This window comes from Stegostoma tigrinum, chromosome 20 (genome assembly GCF_030684315.1).
Source record: "Stegostoma tigrinum isolate sSteTig4 chromosome 20, sSteTig4.hap1, whole genome shotgun sequence".
Taxonomy (NCBI): domain Eukaryota; kingdom Metazoa; phylum Chordata; class Chondrichthyes; order Orectolobiformes; family Stegostomatidae; genus Stegostoma; species Stegostoma tigrinum.
Window position 1 is genome coordinate 25,909,513 of NC_081373.1, and position 24,404 is coordinate 25,933,916.

The following is a 24,404-nucleotide window of genomic DNA, read 5'->3' on the forward strand; positions in this document are numbered from 1 at the left end:
CTACAGCATTTTCTTATGCATGAAAGCTAGGTAATAGAGATGCACAATGCAACACGAAATACTGCTATATCCTGGAATAAGTGCTGTAGTCCATATTAATACATCATCTCCCATATTGGTACTTCATACTTTCACAAGCAAAGTTAAAAGACATTTCACAGTGCACAAGATACTGGCTAACATAGCCAAACTGTACCTAATCAGGAACTCCATCAATAACAAGAAGTCATTGTAGCATTTGGCAAGCCTAGGCAATTACTGTCTACTCCAACAGAAATTCTCATGTCCTACACAACCTGAGATTTATTATGTCCTCTCAGAATTTGGTGTTTCGTTGTTAAAAGATGGTGTTTCTTCCAACTTAAGGCTTTAAATAATTAGCAAAAACAATTTAAACCCCTGTAAGCTTCCTAGGCCATTTTTGCAATTAAAACAAATTAGTTTCCATAATGATAAACGTTTTGTCTAAAAAATGGAAAGTTTAAGAAAGTTTTTTTAAATCACTTTTATTTTAGATACAGTAGAATTAATCCATACATAACTAAGGTCAATTTCCTTTCAACATCTTAATAATCCATCCATTCCTCACTCAAATGAACGAGCATTGTTTTACAAACTTGAAACGCACCAACATGCACTCAAAAATATCTTTAAAATGAAATTTCATTCATGGTACTGCACCTACAATTAACAGATGGCACACATCACTGTTTAGAATAAAACAGTTGGTTTTGACATGATTGTGTACTTTTACATTTTAAGTTTAGACTCGAAAGCTCTCCATTTTCTGGTGACATTAAGAAATTATGTAGCCTTGCATTAATTTTATATAGTGTAATAAATCTGCATGATATTCGTTAACCACAGCAACAGAATTAGGCAGAAAAGAAAGCACAACATTTTTAAAAATGACACTATGCCTAAAACAGCCTAAAGAAATAAAATTTAAGGCTTCAGTTTGAAATTTACTTTGTAGATTTTTACATACCACATAAATGTAGTAGGAAAGATATATTAACAAACTCTCGTGAAACACAGCCATACATTGCAAATTCTGGGTAACTTACTACTTGAGTACTGTACAATTGAACAACTTTTAAGAAAATTCTCAACTGCTGGCACAAAGTAGGAATTGTTATTCCTTTACACTAGAGCATGCTTTAATAATCATATCTGTGTATTAAAAGCTATGTATAGATATTTACACTTGTAATCTTCACAATAATCCTCACGTCCATGTATGCAAGAATGTAGAGCACTTCGCTAACATAGCCAAAACAGTGCAAGGGACTCCAGCAGTCCAGTAAAGTCAATATTCCCTTCTCAATTTCCTGATTTTATGAGTGTGATGCATCACTTTTTCTTAAAAAAAACAAACTGTTACTTTCATTGGGCTTGGAGTTCGCTCCATTGGGTAGTAACACAAAAGATGAAAATTAAAGCTGAAGTACAGTGTTAAATTTGATGCATCTCAATCTATGGTGGTGCACTGGCATTTCAAGATGGCCATAAGTTAGAAGTTCCCTGAAAACAGCAGCCAGTTGGTCCACTGCAATGTGAAATTCAGTCACTTTATGTTTATTGAACATCAAGTCTGGCTTCAAACTCCCTTTACAATAGAAGGTGAAATTAATATTGTGGAATGCTCAACTAAATGAAAAGATTGTCAAAAGTCTGGTTGACATTTTCCCACTAACACTGCATTTATTTTTTTTAAATTCATACACAATAGCACTTCATTTTCAAAATAAATTCATTGTTCTCGATTACTTCACTCTTTGAAAACAAGTTAACAGATTATATGTTTCCCCCCACCCACCAAAACCTTCCCCATCCCAAAACAAAGAAAAAGAGCAGAACTGGGAAACATTTCAAATCCTCCGCCATGAGCTCAGCTGTGATAGAATTTTTAAAATATTCAGCTTTAAAATAAATAGTCTATATTTTACTCATGGCGTCAGTGAATATTTTGATGTTTCATCAACAGAAAACTCTGGGCTCCTGACTTGTAGGTAAATAGAACAAGTCCCTGGTCACTGTGTCTGGTATCCTGCCATCCCAAAGCCAGCTTGGTTAGGTATGACAGCTGTACCCTGTCCCTGTGCTGGTTGAGCACTAAATCCACCTACCCAGGTGGGTGCGGACTGAGATTGGCTGCAAAGAAAACAAAAGCAACATAATAAATTTATCTTAAAACTTCATGATTGCAGTACATTAATTGGACATGAATTAAACTACAATAGTTTAACTTCCCAATAATAATGGGTAAAGTATGATTAAATATTACAGCTAAAATAATTCAAGGTCTGGTCTTCAGAAGAAGGTACACAATTACAAAACTGCTCTTGTGCAGAGGCTAAATTATAGGGGAATTCATGGAGAAACTGGGTCTGAAAAATGTTTGACCTCAAAATGGGAGTTCTAACTGCTTAATCCAGTAAATTACTTACTCAACTCCAAATCCTTGCTGATTCCACGCTTGGCTATACATTCCATAAGGCGGCACCTGCCAACCATTGGCCACATATTGACCATATTGTTGAGTGTTGCCATACCACTGACCCCACTGACTCCAGGGCTGAGTAAATTCCATCTGAATAAGAGAAGAGGTGATGAAATTATTACAAATAAGTTGCTCATAATACTCTGCAATGAAATCAGAAGTCTGATTTCAGTTGTAAGCCGAAGTAATTTAGTCACTAGCTCACCTGTTGGTACTTGGTAGAATCAGTAGTTTCTTTACCCCAGTAGCATTTAACAATATGGCCTTCAATAGTGGTTCCATTTACTGACACTATAGCATGGGCAGCACTGTCATGTGTTGCAAACCTACAAAAATAAATGCAAAATTTACAAAAGTGAACTCAAGTTGATGTACTTTCCTTAACATTCATCCAAAATTTGAGTCTGCCTGAAGGACCCATGTTTTACATACTTCTAAAATCAATGACAAAAGACATTTACATACCTACTGTACTCCAGAAAGACTAAGTCTAAGGGCTTTTTAAACTTCATTTTTGAAAAGTACCAGCTTGTGCTGGAGTAACAATATGCCAATATTCAGGCAACTCACAGCTGTTTATCTGTAAATCTAGACAGTGAGTATGATGACACCAGCTTGATTAATGGCCATACCTATTAGTGCCTACTGTTGCAAAGTCTGCAGTATGAGTTAAGACATCTGCTCCAAAGTGTATAAGTCAGAACAGGAATAGTTCAAGGGAAAAAGGTATATGTGCAGAACAAAACCAAAACAGAGAGAAAGGAAATGTAACAGGGACTTCCACCCAGTCCAGGTTTCCATAAATTCTGGGAAAATAAACAAAGGTGACCTATTCATGTTTATAATCAAACATTAGCAGTACAGTGGCTCAGTGGTTAGCACTGCTGCCTCAGCACCAGGGTTCTGGGTTCGATTCCACCCTCGGACAAATATCAGTTTGCATATTCTCCCTGTGTCTGTGTGGGTTTCCTCACACAGTCCAAAGATGTGCAGGCTACGGGGACTGGCCACGCTAAATTGCCCATAGTGTTCAGATATGAGTGGATGACAGGGTTACAGTGGGAAGGGTCTGGGTAGAATGTTGAGGGTCAGTGTGGACTTGTTGGGCCAAAGGGCCTGTTTCCACATTCTACAGATTCTATGAGTTAGGCGTATTGACTGATATGTTTGATATTTTGCTTTCAAGATGAGACTGTCACTTTGTCATTTTGACATCAGCTGGCAAATTCTTGATAAATTAGCATACACAGAAGGAGCACATGCAAGTCATGAACTCCATTAATTGAATATATAACCAAGATGCCTCTTATACCATCCATTATCATACTTCTATGCTCTAAGAGATGGTAATACCTGGGATGTCAGCTATGTTGTTTGAAGTTTTTATAAACCTAAACTTACAAAATGAATCATGACAGTGCTCAAAACTGTTGGCCATGTCAAGACAGATAAACTAACTTCATGGGAGCAGGAATCAATCATAAACAGGTGGACTGAACTGTGGGATGTATGCAGCACACAAGAAGCCCTCACCACTTACCCACACAAAGATGCCTGGCTTATACTAAAGGCAGTGGAAAACAATCAAATCTACACAGGGCATGACAGTGTGGCAACTTCCTCCAGAAGTGGTTGGTAATGAATGACAAAAGTGATTCTGACCAGAAAGTCTCCGACCATTGAGAACATTACTCTGCCCATTAATAGTCCAATCAGCACCTCAGCATGCCAGTGAATGGATAGCCCAATTTGAAATCAGATTTCAAAATGTTACTGTCAAATGTAGTAGTTAGTACATTAACATTTTAGCAACTAACCCAAATTGTAAAAAGGTAACCCCTCATTACATAAATTACATAAAGTGTAATCCATCAATCCCAATTGACTAGAATTTTTAGATTTTAATGAAATACTTAAAAATGGAGGTCCAACATACTACCCAATGGATGAGAGAGATAGTATCTTTCAGTGTTACTCAAAATATAATCAAAATGGAGCTATCCGAAACAAGGATGATAATAATTTCACGGATCTCAGAGTAACTATCTTAAAATAAACATCATCTACTGTAAAACAAATTCAATTATTACAAGAGGAGGTAATACTAGGTAGATGGAGATGAACTAATATTTTTATGATACTTTCAGTGAACACGTCAGCTTTTTGCAGTACAACTTTCACTGGACTTACATAAAAAAAACAGGGAAGTCTATGATCCACCATGGATCTTAAGAATTGGTTCACACTTGATTAATTGGTTAAATTTAAATGTCAAACCAAAAAAAGCATTACAGTTGGACTTACCTAACAAATGAGTATCCCTTTTCTGGGAAAACTCTGATTTCCATAATTTGCCCAAATGGTGAGAAAGTCTGACGCATAAGTTGTTCTAGAAGAATTGAAGAATTATAAGATGTACAAGAATGTTAGTTCTACAATATCCAAATATTCTGTTTTAATAAAAGATGATTCATTATGTTATACATTAAAATGAATGTTCATACCTGTCAAGCCTGATGCAATACCACCACAGTAGACAGTACAATTTGTAGAACTAGACTGATTCACTACTTCTTCAAATTTTAGATGTTTAGAACTACCTACAAAGAGAGAGAAAAACATTTCCCCCACCTTCATCAGTAGCCCTGGTGATGCAATACAAAGACCCAGACTAATGAAGCAAAGTAAACGTAATGCCCAAAATGGCAGCAGAGTAATTTAAATTCACTAAATGAAACAAAGCTGAAACAAGAAGTTATTAGCAACAAGAACTATAAAACTACTGATTTATTGTTTAAAAAATTATGTACTTTATCAAGGTTCATTCGGGAAGGGAATCTGCCACCCTTATCAAGTACATGCACTGAAGATCAACAACATGGGCAATTTTTAACTACGTTCTAACATGCCATCACAAACTACTACATCCAACCATTTTAAAAGTCTTAACAATAAAATCAGATTGGCAACCCTGATCAATTTAAATGACCATGTCTACTCTTCAAAGTTCTCCCCATTACTATCTGTGGCATTGAGACTGTTGTCAACTTGAACAGCCAGCATAGCAAGTGAATGGGAACATTATCTAAATCCCCTCCAAGCCACACACCAGCCCGATTTAAACATTACTGCCAATGCAACTGTACCACATGCACTGTAGCAGTTCAAGAAGGTGGCTTGCCAATCATTATGTTCAAGGACAATGAATACCAGCAAAGCTCTCTTCCCAGTCATGAATTAATTAAGTATTCAAGCAGATATGTGCATAACCTGCCACAGCAAGTTGGGAGAAGGGAAAATAAATTGTTTTATCCTCATGGTATACAAGCTACTAGACGTGCTATAAAAATGCACTGTTCCATTTTAATGAGACAGTAGGAACTGCAGATGCTGGAGAATTTGAGATAACAAGGTGTAGAGCTGGCTGAACACAGCAGGTCAGGCAGAGGAGCAGGAAAGCTGACGTTTCGGGCCCAGGCCCTCCTTCAGAAATGGGGGAAGGGGAAAGGGGTTCTGAAATAGGGAGGTGGGGGGGATAGAAGATGGATAGAGGAGAAGATAGGTGGAGAGGAGACAGGTAGGTCAAAGGCAGGGTGAAATGAAGCCAGTAAAAGGTGAGTGTAGGTGGGGAGATAGGAAGGGGATAGGTCAGTCCAGAGACGATGGGCAGGTCAAGAGGGTGGGATAAGGCTAGTAAGTAGGAGATGGGGGTGGGGCTTGAGATGGGAGGGGAGGATAGGTGGGAGAAAGGACAAGTTAAGGAGGCAGGAACAAGCTGGGGTTGTTTCGGCTCATGTGTTCGGGGTTGGGGGTGGAGACTTTGAAGCTTGTGAAGTACACATGGGAACCCTGCAGCCCAGTGGTATCAAAGTGGAATGAGTTGCCATTCCTGCAACCTTCAGGCGGCATCGTTGTGGCACTGCAGGAGGCCCAGGATGGACGTGTCATCTGAGGAATGGGAGGGGGAGTTGAAATGGTTCACGACTGGAAGTGTAGTTTTTTAGTGCAAACCGAGTGTAGGTGTTCCACAAAGTGCTCCCCAAGTCACCGCTTGGTTTCCCTGACGTAGAGGAGACCACAACAGGAACAGTGGATACTGCATACCACATTAGCTGATGCGCAAGTGAACAATGTTCTTGGGGGGGGGGGGGGAGAGAGAGACGCGGTAGAGGCATTAGGGCAGGTGTAGCACTTCCTGCGGTTGCAGGGAAAAGTGCTGGGTGTGATGGGGCTGGAGGGGAGTGTGGAGCAGACAAGGGAGTCTCAGAGACAGTGGTCCCTCTGGAAAGCAGGTAAGGGTGGGGAGGAAAAAATGTCTTTGATGGTGGGGTCAGATTGCAGATGGCGGTACTGTCAGAGGATGATGCATTGTATCTGGAGGCTGCTGGGGTCGTACGTGAGGACAAGGGGGATTCTGTTTTCCTTGTTATTGCAGGGAGGGAGTAAGGGGGAAATGAGAGAGACCCGGTCGAGGGTGTTCTCGACAATGGGGAAGGGTGGGGAAGAGTTGCGGTCCTTGAAAAACAAGGGCATCTGAGATGTTTGGGAGTGGAACGCCTCATCCTGGGAGCAGATGCCATGGAGGCGAAGGAATTGGGAATAGGGGATGGCATTTTTGCAGAAAGGTGGGTGGGAGGTGTATTTTAGGTAGCTGCATTCTACATCAAGCAGATGTTCACCTGCACATCAGCTAATGTGGTAAACTGTATCCGCTGTGGCCTCCTCTATATCGAGGAAACCAAGCGGAGGATTGGCGACCGATTTGTGGAAGACCTACACTTGGTTCGCACTAAACAACTGCACCTCCCAGTCGCGAGCCATTTCAACTCCCCCTCCCATTCCTCAGATGATATGTTCGTCCTGGGCTTCTGCAGTGCCGCAACCCTGAAGGGTGCGGGAACAGCACCTCATATTCCACTTGGGAACCGTGCAGCCCAGCGGTATTAATGTGGACTTCACAAGCTTCAAAATCTCACCTCCCCCGGCCACATCCCAAAACCAGTCCAGCCTGTCCCTGTCCCCCTAACCTGTCCTTCCTCCAACCTATCCCCTCCTCCCACCTCAAGGCCCACCCCAACTTCCTACCTACTAGCCTCATCCCGCCCCCTTGACCTGTCAGTCCTCCCCGGACTGACCTATCCCCTCCCTAACTTCCCCCTACACTCACCTTTACGAGCTCCATCCCTGCCTCTTGAACTTGTCTGTCTCCTCTCCACTTATCTTTTCCGCTAATCCATCTTCTATCTGTCTCGCACCCCCCCCCCTCCCTATTTATTTCACACCCCACTTTCTCCTTCCCCCATTTCTGGAGGGGGTTCTGGGCCCAAAACATAAGCTTTCCTGCTCCTCTGATGCTGCTTGACCTGCTGTATTCATCCAGGTCTACACCTTGTTCCATTTTAATATTGCATTATTAACAGATGTAGAAGCTTATGGTTGATGCTTTGTGCCTTTCAACTGAAGATGCAGTGAGAATAAATACAACTAACTGGCCTTAGGCAAGTTGAGTTTGGACAAGAAGTTAACAATAATAGAATCCTTCTAGGTTAGCACGGTCCACTTAAATCCAAATACTGTCCATAATCTGCTAGTTATAAAATACAATTTCGTACTTTATCCTTCAACATATTTTATGTTTATCCCACAAACATCTCCATTAAAGAATGATACCAGACATGTCAAGGACAACCTTTGTTGCTACAATCTATGTTGGTTGTTCCTATTTATTTTCTCTTCATCACAAAGAAAACAGTAATTTCACTTCAAAATTCTCCTTACCACTAAATGGCCTGTAATGACATGGTGTGACAGCTTAGAAAATGAGCACTGAAATGGACCCCCTCCAATCCTCCTGTACATTCACTCTACAAACTCAAATTTAATTCCTAGGTCTTGGTACATAAAGAATATGGTGCACTAACAGACGCAAAGTTCTGCTAATGATTAATAAACCCTTCAACATTTATCAAATCTGCAAAAAGATTAAATGGTTGAATTTACGCCAAAATCATCTGTTAAAAATTGAAGGATAATCAAGTCAAAGTTCAAGTTCCTATTCCAGTTATAAACAACTGGTTGAAGGATTTACCTAAATGTGAACGAATTCTCATCAATTCAGTCAGCGGAAAACAAATTCTAGTTTAATATCATGGACAGTAAACTGGGGATCTTCAAAAACCACTGACTTGAGGCAGAGAAAACTTACTTTCTGGTGCACTCTTTGGGGCTGGTGGTTTGCGCGTTGCCCAGTTTGTTCGAATTTGCCGGCCTCCCAGCCACTGACCACTCATATGCACAATTGCATTTTCTGCATCCTATGACACAGATAAACATGCGATATAAATTCTGCCTTTCACTATAATCATCCAACTCGAGGTTCACTGAGTTTGCCAATTATGAAAATTCAACTACAAATTTAATTACATAGACACAGTTACATGCAAACATCAAGTTGCATAGATAAACATACAAAAATGCAGTACACACTTTCTAGGTTACATGCTGCTCAACTACTCCAATTCTACAGCAACAATCTAATTTTTCAGGTATCAATATTTGTAGTTGAGCAACTGATGCCTACAAAATGAAAAGCATCCGTATATAATCATGAAATACATTGACAACACTGTTTTTCTTAAAGATCCACAGATTAAAAACAATCTCCACATTAAGAAGCATCAATTCCTCAAAATTAGTTATTTGCTTTTTACTGCTATAGCAGATCTGTCAAACATTACCTAAATTATTTTAACATTTTATGAACAAATGTTGAGGAAGATTACAAAATAACCTACTGAACAACAAGAGTCGTGAGGAGCAAAGTGCTCCCTCATTTTACACAGTCAAAAGATTCGAGGTTACATGGAGACATTTACTCTAAAAAGAGGTAAATAAATAATTGAAAGACAGGGGTGATAATCAAATCAAAAGTTTCTGAACACAATTTCTGCAGATTGTCCGGAATCCCACGTAGAAGTTCACTTAACAGCAAAAGGTTAAATTTTTCAGAATTCAAATCCAAGTAATCTGTACTGAAAATTAAATTTCACAGAAATGCAGGTTAGAAAGAACAGATCAAATTTTCAGTTTCTAGAATATCCCCTACGGTTAAGCCAAAAGGTAAGCACATTACTCTTAATCCAAGAAACAAAAAGTTATTTTCCATCTGAAGTTGTAGCAGCGTGCACAGTGAAGTGATACTACCAATTAGAAGCTAGATTAAAACCCCACTGCTCTTAACTAGTCTCAGACCATTAGAATGTATCAACGAGTACAAAATTGATCTGTAACCTGCCATAAATTGCCCAACAGTCCACAAAATTAGCATGCCTAGAATATTTTCTTGATTCCATTCACCCAACCTACCTATTGATCCAATCCTCCCTGATATCTAGTTCTGCAACACAGCTGTAAACAAGAACCGGATCATTTTGCATATTTAACAGTAACTTTATAACAGTAAATAAACACAAAACTGCAGCTAGCACAACTAAATCCAATTAAAGCTCAATTTAACCGTTGTATTTCGTGCAGTCTTACATCATTAAATATAAATAACATTACATTAACAGACATGCATATGATTCAAAGTTATTACTGATATTTTCCATTGCAATAAGGGTTCTGTTTTATTTGAGACAAAAATGTGATTTTGCCCTTCAGCTATTACTCCATGGAAGTGAATGCAGTTCTTCCAAGAAAGAGTTTTGAAATTGGCTGACTTAAATTATAAATTAGTTCTAGCAAATAAATTCAGCACATGTATTACAGGTTTCAAACATATTCTAAGGTATCCTAGTTATGAAGAAAAATCTTTCTACTGTCCCAAGCACAGTATACTACTTTTACCTACAGCTTCCTTTAACTTATTCCCACAATGAGATAATCCAATGAAAGCACTTTGTCTTCCCAAAAATGATTTTAATGCAATTAAGTGAAATGCTTAGAGAAACAGAACAAGCGGAGTTATTACAGAATTAATAGTCCATCTAGTTCGTTCCACTATTCGATGAAAAAATGGTTGATCAGATCTTCAAATATATTTTTCTGCCTTTTCCCTAAATTCCATAATTGACTTGATGAAAAATTACTCCATCTCATCCTTGAATATTCAACAACTCAGTCTTGAAAGCACTCGGTGGTAAAAAAAATTCCACAGATTCACAACCTTCAGAAGAAATTTGTTATCTTGAATGGGTGACCCCTGACTGAGGTTACACCTTTTGCCTAAATTCTCCTTCACAGCAAAGCACTTTCCTTATTTGCCCTGTCAAGGCCCCTAAGGATATCTGTTTCGATATGGTCTCTCATTTTTCAGAACTTCAGTGGGGATATGTTCAACTACTCCAGCTCTCCTAAGAAAATCCCTCCTTATCCATAATCAACCTCATGAACTTTCTCTGGGCTGCCTCCAATTCCAGTAATTAAAAGTTTTAGCAAAGATTTGTAGCTCAGGTTCTGGGTGAGATTGTTAACTTGCTCGCTGCATTGGCTTGTTTTTGTTCAGGCATTTCATCAACATGCTAAGTAACATCAGTAGAGCCTCCAACAAAGCAATGTATTCCGCATGGAGTTTATACTGTCCAGTCCGTTGTAGTAAATAGTGTCATTTTCTGTTTTGATCTGCATGTGTTTGTATAATGGGCCTCATTCTATTGGTTGCTGATTGCATTACGGGTCAAGAACCATGTCTCTAGGAATTCCTGTGTGTGTCTATGTTTGACTTGGGCAATTAATAGTTACATTGTCCCAGTTAAACTGATGGCCTTCATTGTTCGAGTGTACTGATAGGAAGAAAGTTTGTCGTGTCGCTTTGCTCCTAGCTGACGTTAGTGTATTCTGATTCCTTCCTGTCTATCTGATGTAATGTTTGTGGCAGTTGTTGCATGGTATTTTGTAAACCACGTTGGTTCTGCAAGTTGTGGGAATGGGGTCTTTAAACCTTCTGAGTGTTTGTGGGCTTGTGTGCTATCATGATTCCTCGTGGTCTTAGGAGTCTTGTTGTCAGTTCTAATATGTTCTTGATGTAGGTCAATGTGGCCAGTGTGTTAGGGAGTACTGTGTCCTCTTATTGTTGTCTCTTTAGTAGGCATCTACAGATGAAGTTGCAGGGATATCTGTTCATAGCAAACATTGCCACTCTTGCAGTTTATACAAAAATAGATGGGAAGGCAAGTAGAGAGGGAGGAAGAGTCAGAGTCCACAGAAGTGTACCAACCACTTAGATGAATGGGTGAAGACTTAGTAGATGGAGTATGATGTGGGAAAATATTAACTTATGCACAAGAAAAGCTGCGTTAGGGCACTATTTAAAATGGGCCATGACTCACAGCAACACTCCAGAACTATGCTGGAAAGAAGAACAGCACCAATACAAAAATCTTTGCTATGAATGGATATCCCTGCAACTTCATATGCAGGTGCCTACTAAATAGATAAGAGGAAAAGGTACACCCCAACACACTGACCACACCGCCCTACATGAAGAATATATCAGAACCAACAACAACCACACCACTCTACAACAACCAAGGATTAAAGACCAGCATGTCGTGGGGATGGGAAGCAATGCAGTTTGCAAAATGCCATGCAACTGCCACAAACATTGCATCAGACAGACAGGAAACTAGCCATCAGAATACATGAACCTCAACTAGCAACAAAACCACAGTACAAACTTTCCATAATATCAGTACACTTGAAAATGAAGGCCATCAGTTTAACTGGGACAACGTAACTATAGTAGCTCATGCCAAACAAACATGCACAGGAATACCTTGAGGCATGGTTCTCAACCCATAATACAATCACATTTGGTACTGGACCCCATATACAAACCCATACAGAAAAACTAACTAGAAATGACACCACTTACCATAACAGATCTGACAGTAGAAATTCTGAGTGGAGTAGAACAACACCACTTTATCAGAGGCGCAAATGATGTTTCCTACCATAGTGATGAACTGTCTGAATGAAAACAAGCCAGCTCAGCGAGCAAGTCAACAACCTCAACTTATTCCATTAGTTAGCCATTCCTCTATCCATTCAAACGTACTACTGCAACAGCATGGGCTGTTATTACGCAGCCTTAGGCACAGTATCTTATCAAAAAACTTGCGGAAATCCAAACATATATTGATTATAAATATTTCCACTGCTTACCCTTTATCTGGCCTGTTGTTTGTTATTTGTTCAAAGAACATAAATTTGTCAAGCATGATTGTGGCTTCATGAAGAGACATTGACTCTGCTTGGTTGTGTGTTTCTAAATATTATCCTAAACAGTGTCCTATAACTAAAAGTACTGTTGCTGACACAGTCTTGTCTTAACAGTCATTGAGTACAACAGCAAGGAGATTATGATGGAGTTGGTCAAAGTGTTAGTTAGGCCAAGTATGGAATAGGGTGGCTGTTCTGGTCACCACAATGTAGGTGGTGATCACACTAAAGACACAGAGGAGGTTCACCAGGGTGTTCCCTGGGCTGGAATGTTTTACCTATGAAAAGAAACTACACAGGTTGGGATTATCTTCCTTAAAGCAAAGGAAGCTGCGGAATAACCTGACTGAGGTATACAATGTTATGACTGTCACAGATAGGATAGATGGGAAGAAACTTTTTCCCTTCATGCAGGGGTAATTTAAGGTTAAACGGAAGGAGGTTTAGGTAGGATATTATTAAACTGGAGAGGGTTCAGAAAAGATCACGTTACCAGGACAGGAGGGCTTCAGTTATAATGAGGCACTAGATAAGGTGGGACATTTTCACTGGAGCACAGGATCGAGGAGTAACCTTGGAGGTTTTAAAAAATCATGAGAGGGTACAGAAAAGTGAATAGCAAAAGGTCTTTTCCCTAGGATGGGGAGGTTCAAAACAAGAAGGTATGCTTTTTAAGGTGGGAGGAGAGAAATTTAAAAAGGGATCCGAGAGGCAACTTTTATAGAACAAGAACATTACAGCACAGTACAGGCCCTTCGGCCCTCGACGTTGTGCCGACCTGTCATACCGATCTCAAGCCCATCTAACCTACACTATTCCATGTACGTCCATATGCTTATCCAATGACGACTTAAATGTACCTAAAGTTGGCGAATCTACTACCATTGCAGGCAAAGCGTTCCATTCCCTTACTACTCTCCAAGAAACTACCTCTGACATCTGCCCTATATCTTTCACCTCTCAATTTAAAGCTATGCCTCCTCATGCTCGCCGGCACCATTCCAAAGAAAAAGGCTCTCGCTATCTACCCGATCTAACCCTCTGATTATTTTATATGTCTCAATTAAGTCACCTCTCAACCTCCTTCACTCTTAACGAAAACAGCCTCAAATCCCTCAGCCTTTCCTCGTAAGACCTTCCCTCCATACCAGGCAACATCCTAGTAAATCTCCTCTGTACCCTTTCCAAAGCTTCCACATCCTTCTTATAATGCAGTGACCAGAACTGTACACAATACTCCAAGTGCAGCCGCACCAGAGTTTTGTACAGCTTCACCATAACCGCTTGGTTCCGGAACTCGATCCCTCTATTAATAGAAGCTAAAACACTGTATGCCTTCTTAACAGCCCTGTCCACCTGGGTGGCAACTTTCAAGGATCTGTCTACATGGACACAGAGATTTCTCTGTTCATCTACACTAAGAATCTTACATAGACGGTAGTTCATATTTGGAATAAACTGCCAAACAGGCACAGTTACAACATTTAAAAGACATTTAGACAAGGACATGAATATGAAAGGTGTAGAGGGATGTGGGCCAAGTGCTGGCAAATGGGACCAGTTCAGTTTGGGAAATTTGGTTAGCATGGATGAGTTGGACTTGAGTGTCTGTTTCATGCTCTATGACTCTACTTTAAGGAACTGAAGGAAGAATTTCTTCCACCCAGAGTGGTGGGTGCTTGGGACACTCTGCCTAAAAAATGGTAGGAGACATCATAACATCTAACAAATAGACAAACGCACGAAATGCCAGAGCATACAAAGCAATGGACCAAGTGCTGGAAAATGGAACTAGAGTAGATAAATGTTTGATCATCACATGGGCATAATGGGTCAAAGGGCCTCTTCCCATGCTGTACAGCTCTGTGACCGCATGAGACAATGTGATCGAAGCCCTTGGTCTTGCACTCGAGAACAGACGCAGAAGGACCCAACTTCAGAGGGAACATCAATTCATACTGCCTGAGAAAAAGGTGTTGACTGATTGATCAGGACAGTCTGTGGGGAATACACCTGGGAACAGCTGCCTCCTCAGCTTTTGTTTACAACTCTCAGAAGCCAGTCAGCTCAGTTCGATCCACAAACAGAAAATACGTCTAACTATTATGGTTGTTCGACTCAACAAAAACTTGCTGGACAATGCCAGAACCAAAATCAACAGGCCTCTTTTGTATTCACATCAAAATTTGGTGGTTACCCATTTCCTGATAAATGCTCCACAGCAACCACGAATCCAAACACTCCATTTTCTGGTCAATCAAAACCCAGTTATCCAAGCAGTATAAATTTTTTGAAGTCTGATATTCTTGCATTGTCCTTGTGAATGCAGGATGAAAACTGCCACGAGTAATCCCATTTTTCAGCAAAACGTAATTATGTAACATCAACCAAATACTACAATGTCATCATTTTAATGGCTATACTGTTAAGTAACTGCATTATATTTCAGAAGAGCTTACCAGTTTACTGTAGAAAGATACAAATCCATACCCTTTAGATTTCCCTGTTGCCAAGTCTTTTACAACACGAGCATCCCTGTGTAAACAGATAGGAATGAATAAATAATAACGTAACATACTCTTGAACAAAATAAAAAAGGAACCACACACACTGTATTGTCAGCACAAGTCAACTTTCAAAAAAAAAGGGATTTTTAGAATCCCACCATAATAACTAATTCTTCTATCCTTTGTTACAACTTAACCTTTAGTGTAGCAGTAAATAGCAAACATGCAAACTGTAGCATCCTGAACTCTGTTTCACTAATTACACTGAACTGGAAACCAAGAGCTCTTCAACAATTTTTTAAAAAAAACGCTAACCCACACTAGCACTAAGCTGAGAAATAGTCTGAAATACAAAATACAATTCCAATTCCAATTTTCCTTAACCATGCATTTCTATACAGAGCCTTTAATAATGTGTGTTCTACCTAGCCACACAAATATTTGAAATATAAAAATTCAGAAAAGAGAAAAAAAATAGGAATTAAAAAAGGCATACATCGCCTGTTAACTGAATTCTTTATTTTTCTTGGTATGGTCAATTCTCTACCCTCTTTTTGGACTGTGGGCAGCTGTAAATTTTGAAAAATTGAGACTTTCAGAAATTTAGAAAATGAATATGAAACTAAAACAATACTAAGCACACCAGTACGAACAACAATTACATAGGATTTGTAAGCACGTCAATAGGATTGGGAATACGAAATTCGCACTATATAGAGCACATTAAAATGTTAACAATCAAATCTAATAAATTTATTAAAAAAGAGAATAAATAGAAATGAGAAAAAACTACAACTGAGTTAATGAACTTCCAGTGTGCACAGTTCCTTGCAGTTAGCCATGGGGATCCTGTCCATTCTTAACAGCAATTCTGTAAAATAACCAGAATGCTATTACTTTTAATTATGACTCAAACTACAAAAAGCTGCACATTGCCATTATTTTCTGTAGCCTCTGTACAAGCAGTCTTACAGTGCTCTTCTTGTTGAAATTTACACTAATTTATTATTTAGAGGAGAAGTACGAAAGCAGAAATACATACCAGACCAGTCATTACAACACAGGTAGTTGAAAGTATATAAAATGTTAATCAACATGTAGGTTTAAGTGCAAATAAGCAAGAGAATTTAAAAGAAAGGTGTTAAAGTACGTATTCAAATCCATTTTACAATGTAGCATGAACTGAACCTTGCAATTTGAACAGGTGTCAAGAAACAACAAACACTAATATTGACAATGGCCCTAACATGCATTTTGAACACCCAATAATTCTAAAGTCTGCCAGCAACACCGACTGGTAGAAGACTGATACTACACATTAATCTGTACTACCCAAACGCACGTTTCGTAAATTGATACATTGGCCCATAAGCTGATGACGAAATCATAAATTCACAGAGCATGCCATCATTATTGTGTTCATAAACAGCAAATTTAAGAGTGCAAATTATAAACCATAAGTTGTGAATAGCCCAAACTGAAGGCCACTTTGCATGCTCTGTTAGACTCTCAAGAACAGGAACTCACCATTAACCTCCCCATGCACAAAAAACGTTGGATTATGCTGTAAATGTGAATTGCTTGCTGCATAATATTAGGGCTGCTTTCTTTTTAAAACGCAATGGAATGATCACTGATCTTGATACTCCATTCTCCATCAGAGGGGCATGGAAAGCGAACAACTAAAATTCAAGTCTCACACCTGCAAGTCCTGCTTGTAATTTTTTTTTAAAAAAAAAGAACTTTATCTCCTCTATCCAGCCCCCAACCAAAACGTACTTCTGAATATTTGACTTTATAATTACCTTCTTTTGTGCAGTTTCTTTCTGCATCCTGAATTATACTAATTAAGCAGATGGATTATTGATCCTGTCTTTCACTGAGGTCTCAGATGCCTCATTATTAGCTTTCACGTCCAGCAATTTGCAGTGCAAAGACATGGATTGAAGGGCGATGAATAATAGTAAACAAATGCATAGCACAGATGCCTGACTCCAGCTATTTTGGGTCATTGTTATGGCTGCAGAGAATAATTCAAGCTTAAGGATGAACTGATGCAAATTTCACTTAACTAAGTTATATACATGCTGACTACCCCAGTACTGTAACAGCTTAGTTATATTGAAAACAATTTGTTGAGTTAATTTAAATTCAGATATGGAATCCATAAACATATTACTTGATAAAGAACAAAGGAATTGCAACAAATAGTCATTTCATTACCTAAAAGAATGCACATTTATCATTTTAATTAAGTATCAGAACGGCAAATTTTGCTGCACAACCAATTTTTCCTGCTAGGTGGTCTACTTCATCGGCAAGTTGCCATCAGACAAGCTTGTCTTACGTCTTAAAACAAAAATCGATGACCAAAACTGCTGATGGGTTCGTTTAACTTGAGCACAATTTTCTTTGCATACACAGTGCTGTAGATTGAATTTTATTGATTGAGTTTCATCCTTAGCGAGGACATTCCCACCCAAACCAAACCAGTTAAATTTAATGCCCTCCAATCCCTCACACCACTAAAGTGAGTGTGTTCAAATCCATCTACAAAATTCAGGGCATGAAATACAAGCATACTCTCCTTCACTGTTAACTCTACACTATTTAAGTGAGTAAGGCAACCTTGGATACAGTAAAACAGTCCTAAAATGCCCTAGATCTTCACAATCCAAATGGTCAACAAGTCCTATAAACACATAAGCTACCATGAAATTATTTTCCATAGAGTCATTATTTAGTGGCCTACTTGCCAACCACCTGTCAGCAATCTAATCTCTTCACAGATGAATACATATTGAATACGTAATATTCAATGACAGGTAAAACACAATATTCAGTTAAGGCTGACTAGGTAGAGAATATATCTGAAAATAAAAGAAGGCAAGACATAAAAGTAACAACAATCCACTTCAAATGACATCACAGTGAACAAAAAAGACATCAGAATCTGAACAGCTACAAAGCTTGCAAACAAAATCAATTCCTATTTGTTGGCGATTAACTTGGTCCTGACTATCTTGAGCTGCTTCATCATTATGCACAAAGTGGTATGACATGTCAGGAGGGTTATAGGTGATAGAGGTATGAATGATAGGCACCAATGGATGAACTGTTCACCTTATTACTGACAAAGAGAAAGCTCAGGTTTTGCGTACATGCAATGAAAATGCCATCAAAACTCTGCTCAGCAACTTCAAGCCATTGAAATAGTCATGAGAACAACCAAAATGATCACTGTATACAAACAGTGATTAGAGTCAAGAGGTGCTCTTTAGCTTGAAATTCTAAAGTTTAAAATTCAGTCTGCAAAACAACTTCAGTTATATAACGATTCTACCTCAATACCTGAAAAAAAATCACAACAATTTGAATTTGTAAACAGTACTTTGAAAATAAGAACCAGAGAGGTACGGCTGCAAACTAGTTCAAAAACTAAATACACAAACATTTTACACCAGCCCATTCCTTACTCACATTACTTGACACGAGAGAGTATTTTCTTTGGACTACACCCAGCCATAATCTTGATATCATTTAAAGTTAATCCGTGCTTACGCAACCACAGCCATTGTTTAAAAATTTACACATGGAGATCAAATCCATATACAAACCGCTTCTGCTACTGACATTTTTTGATTACATTCAACAAGATTCCTAAACCAACAAAACTTGGGCAAATTGCAAGTACAAGAGCAACACTTTTGGAGGACAAATGCTCAGGCGATAAGTGCTGATACGAATTAATTTACTTAAAAATAAACATTAAGACTAAACAACAGGACTACATATACTTCATTATAGTTCAAAACCTAGCACTATGTCACTCATGAAAAATCTTCCAGCATTTAGATATTAGTGTGGCATTAAACATTTTACATCAAGGGCATGGTGAACAAAGTTGCTGTCTAGTTCTGACGTCCATTTAGCACAGATTTCTCATCTTTTAAGTAGGTTAACTGCTATGCATCTTCCAGTACAAGTAAAAAAAAAATAAAGAGACACTTCCTCCTGGGGAGACGTCTGGATAAAATGATCCAGCTCAAAACAAAGCAAAGTTTACATACCAAGGTATGTCACATTTCTTGACAATACCCTTATGGCCACTGAATCCAGGACATGTGACAGAAGGCTGCATATTACTTTCACTTTAAGTACCCATCGGAAAGAATTATAGCGAAGAAAAGCTAATAGATATGTTACTGATAAAGGTGCTGCACAATGCAAAGAAATGCAAAACAGGCCTTCATAAACCATGATGCAAAATCAAGTATGAGTGTACTTCGATGAATGAGCACTAAGTTTGTTCAGCAAAATATCAAGTCAGTCAGTGATTTGCTACAAGTGTACCCCTTCTTCAAGGAGTTAAATAAAATTTGGCCACGTTAAAATTTGTTGGTTAGACAATGATATTGAGAACATGAGAAAGGGTGCAAGCTACAGAGAGAGAGAGCATGAACAAGAAAGAATGAAGAGAAAGGCAGCATGAGTGAGAAAGAACATGAGCAAACAAGGAGTGGGTGAGTGTGAGAAACAAAAGGAGGAAAGGAAGAGCAAGCAAGAAATTGAGCACAAGTGAGAAAACATGCAAGCAAAAGAGTGGAAAGAGAGAAAACAGGCAATAAGGCTGGGAAGGATAAAACCGTGCACAGCAGGAGGGACCGAACTGTGTGCACTTGGGGGGCGGGGGGGTAGTGTTTAGTTTTACAACATTCCTTGGAATTTGCACAGCAAACTAGCAGATCTTTTGCAAGTGGGATACAATTACAACAAAATATATTCAAGAGTGGGCAGCATTCATGAGGTTTGCATTATAAAATAGATCAGGACTTCCTAAAGTGGACATTCCATTTTTTTGGGATTAAGCGTTCAAACAATGGCTACGATGGAGCTCCAACCAAATGAACAGTTGTAAGGCTGCTTTAAATCCTGGCTTTTTTTGATCTTCTGATGTGGCATAAATGATGCAGCCATGAGGCTTGGCTCCTGCAGCAGTAACAATGGTACACATTCCAGTGCCTTTAAAAATTCCAAGAAGCCTCCCTGATTTCTCTCCACCCAACCCCCTGTTGCCAGTCTGACTGTGCTCTTATAGGTCTGCACCAACACACCTCACCCTCCGAGTGCTGACTGAGAGGTCAGAACAGGTCCCCAGCCTTGAAACAAGTTTTAGTTGGGGGGAGGGGGAAAAGAGTAGGAACCTGATGAAATAATCATCTCCTTTTAACTCAAAAAGGAGATGAAAACTGCCATTTTACATATAAGAAGGTTGAGACCATAACAGATCCTACAAGATAGGACATGTTCCTGGGGAGCTATTTTATTCAGTTGCTTTCAAGTAAAAAACGGCTTCACTAAATAACTGGCAAAGAGCTGATGCACATTTTCCTTCTGGAAAAAAATATTACACCCTGTTTACCCTGTCGCCTAACAGAATTCAAGGGGGAATATCAATCTAAGTATTGAACCAATTGAGAGATCTAATAAAATAAATACTCAATGTACGAAGCTTGAATTTTAAAAAACTGGAAAATACTTACGATATTCTACCAAAGGGTGCGAATGCAGATTTCAGATCTTCTGTTGTTATCTCAGGGCTCAAGTCTCCAACAAACACGTGAAAATGATCTGAGAAGACAACAAGATTGAGTGCATACCTTCAGTGAAATTTAATATCAATTCTACATACGTTCCCTGTACATTTAAATTAGATCATGAGCTAAAATATTAAGTTGATTTTGCATAGACATTCATTATTATCAATCTCTATCTGAGGCCTGATTTAATGGGGGTGGGGGCTAACAAAAAGCTTAGCTGCTTTAGTTGAGGAACATGACATGCTGGCGGATATTTACAGGCAATACTCTAACAAAACTGGACAGTGATGCACTGCTTAAAAGGAACACTTCAAAAGGATACTTATTAGGAACTTAAGAGCAACTGTGATATTTCAGGCTTGTTGAGGATAACTATCTTGGTCTGATACTGGTATCTTCAGCAAGGATGTGCTAGGTTTAACATACAACACATTGCAGCATATTTCATTCAAACTAGCTAGGGACTATAAATGAATTTCCAATTGAGAATGCTTCCTCCTGCAAGGAATCTCTGTTCAGGTGTGCAGAATTCTCTCAGGTGCCTTGATTTTAATATCACTTTCTTACAATAAATACTTCATAATTAGTTGTCCGTGCATCGAGAATAAATTTACCAGTAAGACAGATCACATATGGAACAAAAGCATGCGATACGTAGACTTTCATGAGATTGGTTCCAAATTAAGTAGAACACCAGAAATGTGCCAAACAAAGTCACCTTCGGAGGGGAAAATCAGGGACAGGAGTACATACATTATGAAAGAAGCTATTCAATCCCTTCCAGAAAATAAAGTGGGATAAGTAACATGTTATAGGGAAAAGCGCACACAGCAATGGTCTGATGTGCCAGAGAAAACAAATGTCCGTGTACAGCCAGAGTTCAATTTTGTTTATGATGTGCAGTAAACAAAGGTTGATTCGTAGAGTTCCAATATGATTAACAGTCCTACTCCATTGCCTTCAAGATTCAACTGTTCACATGTATAGCTATCATGAAGTGTCTTTGGAAACAAATGACTTGACTGATCAAATGGCCTTTGCATATTATGTCCTAAATACGACGAGAAAGTGTCTAAATTGCTTCATCCATCTGTGCACAGAATACTTAAATTAATGTCAGTACAGAAGTATTGTAATCAAGTCTTCTACTTATCAAGTCCAAAATCACAATGAAGTGGCACTACAGGGTGAGATTCTGCAATTTTAGTCTGTCCAGCTTGGATTTAGTCCAAATTAATGGCTTGAATTATGTTCTATCGATTCATCATATCTGTCCCAAACTCATGCTACATCGGGCAGTCTTAACCAAATTCTTAATAATGCACTGACATATTGTACAAAAGTGGCTCTCATTCAAGTAGTAAGACAAGTAAATCTGAAATGGAAAATACTAATGCTCTGAAAATGGGTTTGAGCCACAACATGAGACCAGGGAACGACTGGCATTGCTGAGGCTAAAGCTGATTCTAATATGAATTCCTGAAATGGAAAGCTTCTTTCAAAGTGATACTTCGACTTGAACATTAAAAGTTATTTTGTTTGAAACTAACTACTGTGATCCAATGAAAGGTGACCTAAAGTGCATGAGGAATTAATGCAGATAAGCCTTTGGATTGTACAAGAACATTTGGTAAATGCTGTGGATTACAAATGCATGTAAACAATATTGAAATGTTATTCCAGTGAAGTTTAACTCCTAGCACCTGTTACTCAAGTAATTCAATCTATGAAGTTGGTCCAATAAAGCGGCCTGTTATCTGCTACTAGAAAATATTTGAAAGTTATTGAAAACAGATGCAATTGCCACAATACCTTGGTTTATATCTAAATACTCATACAAATTGAAATATTCATATAAATGTTGAACACACTGTATGGAAGGCAGAAGTAGCTTGTCTTCTCCAATGGAACATAGCAACACTATGACCAATTTACTTAATTCCAAGAACACAAGTAGATATGTGATTTTAAAAGAGCTGTTCTTGTTAACTGAGTTCCAGAGTTTAAAATAGCATGATTCCATTATACATCATTAATTTACTCAGTTTGATTAACGTTTAAATATCAAATATAAAATATCAAACAAACAGCAAAAATTCTAAGAGGAGTAATGATACAGGAAATTTTGTTTCAATTTAAATGTCGTCTATGTCAACAACTCATCCAAGTTTTAAAAACTAGCTGACTGTAACATGTTCATCTTTTTCAAACTCCACAAAAGAAACTAAAAACAGGAACTTCAAATTGGACAAACAAATAAGTTCAACTCAATATTCTTTTAAAATTCAGCCAAGATCAGAAAGTCAGAAATTAAATATTTCAGCTACACTAAAAAGTAAGAAACATTTGAATGGCTTAATGCATTACTGGGTGGAACATTCACCCAACCTAGATACCAGATCTAAAAATCTCCACTCCTGCACTGAATTACAAATATTGTTTCTCTCTTCCTTTGCAAGGCCATTCAAAATTGCATCATTCTTCAGTAGACATTTAGTTTAAAATAACAAGGATGCAAAGAACACACCAGAATCCTTCAAAGCAGCTTCATTGTTTAATATAAGAGCAGTGCATTGCAAAGTTGAAACCAAGTTTTATTTAGAATTTACAAAATCACCAGAGCATAACATTTTCAAAAAGTAGAATGCCACACGTGTAACAGAGAAGTATTAAAGCCAGCTTCAACAATGCTAGAAAAGCAACAAGAACAACACAAAGCACTTACTCGTTGTATCTTTCTTCTGGCTACTTGGTGTTGTTGCCCAGTTTACTTTGACTTCCTGAAATAATTTTAAAATGAAGTATTTCATTTAAAGTAAATTAGAATACACTTATTCTTAGATGTTAAAATATAAGCATTTCAAAGCTTTACCAGTATACTGCATTGTAAGATACTGTATATTCATACCAACTAAAAGGTGGAATCAAAAAGTTAACTGAGAAGAAGCACTGATTTGTAAAGGCCATGCCTGAAAATTCTAAATGATTCTTTGAAGTGATAGCTTGAGTAGCAGAAGAATACCTACTGACATTATTTACAGCAAGTAACAATGGCTAGTCCATAAAGTCCCTCACGAGAGACTATTAGCTATGTTGAAGATCCTGCAGTAGGCAAAGAAGGTAAGTATTTAAGGTTTTGGAGATCTGTAGCTCGGGTTGTGGGTGGTGAGGTTGGTTGGCTCGCCGAGCTGGTTTGTTGTTCTGCTAACATTTCGTTCCTTTGCTTGGTAACATCCTCAGTGTGGCCTCTGATGAAGTATCGGTGTGTTTTCCCGTCTGGTTTTTAAACTCAGGTCTGTTGAGATGGATAGCCTCACTTCCGGGTTTCCTCCGTACTGCAATGTATATGGGGTCAAGTTCAATGTGTTTATTAATAGCCTGCTTCGTGGAGTGCCATGCTTCCAGCAACTCCGTGCTTGTCTCGGCCTAGCCTGTCCCAGGATCTTGGCGTTGTCCCAGTCGAAGTCGTGGTTCTCGTTGACCATGTGGATTGAGATGAGCGAGTATTGGTTGTCTTTTTGTAGCCAGTTGGTGCTCATGTACTCTTGTTGTTAGTTTCCTTCCTGTTTGTCC

The 24,404-nt window shown here is 38.6% G+C and overlaps 1 protein-coding gene across 6 annotated transcripts in view; it reads right to left on the reverse strand.

The window, feature by feature from the left end:
- Positions 1 to 1,678: 1,678 nt before the first annotated feature.
- The window catches only part of tial1 (TIA1 cytotoxic granule-associated RNA binding protein-like 1), a 40,771-nt gene continuing 18,045 nt past the window's right edge, over positions 1,679 to 24,404 (reverse strand). For 5 of the 6 annotated variants that reach the window (XM_048550714.2, XM_048550713.2, XM_048550717.2 and 2 more), the window contains 9 exons: positions 23,557 to 23,611; positions 20,775 to 20,862; positions 15,184 to 15,259; positions 8,709 to 8,817; positions 5,008 to 5,103; positions 4,808 to 4,892; positions 2,709 to 2,829; positions 2,451 to 2,593; positions 1,679 to 2,154 (listed from right to left, as the gene is read on the reverse strand). In XM_048550714.2, coding sequence (XP_048406671.1) covers positions 2,034 to 2,154; positions 2,451 to 2,593; positions 2,709 to 2,829; positions 4,808 to 4,892; positions 5,008 to 5,103; positions 8,709 to 8,817; positions 15,184 to 15,259; positions 20,775 to 20,862; positions 23,557 to 23,611 — 894 coding nt within the window. In that variant the 3' untranslated portion in view covers positions 1,679 to 2,033. Of the gene's footprint in view, positions 2,155 to 2,450; positions 2,594 to 2,708; positions 2,830 to 4,807; positions 4,893 to 5,007; positions 5,104 to 8,708; positions 8,818 to 15,183; positions 15,260 to 15,727; positions 15,801 to 20,774; positions 20,863 to 23,556; positions 23,612 to 24,404 lie in introns of those variants that run through there. The other variant, XM_048550719.2, reaches the window with a different exon arrangement.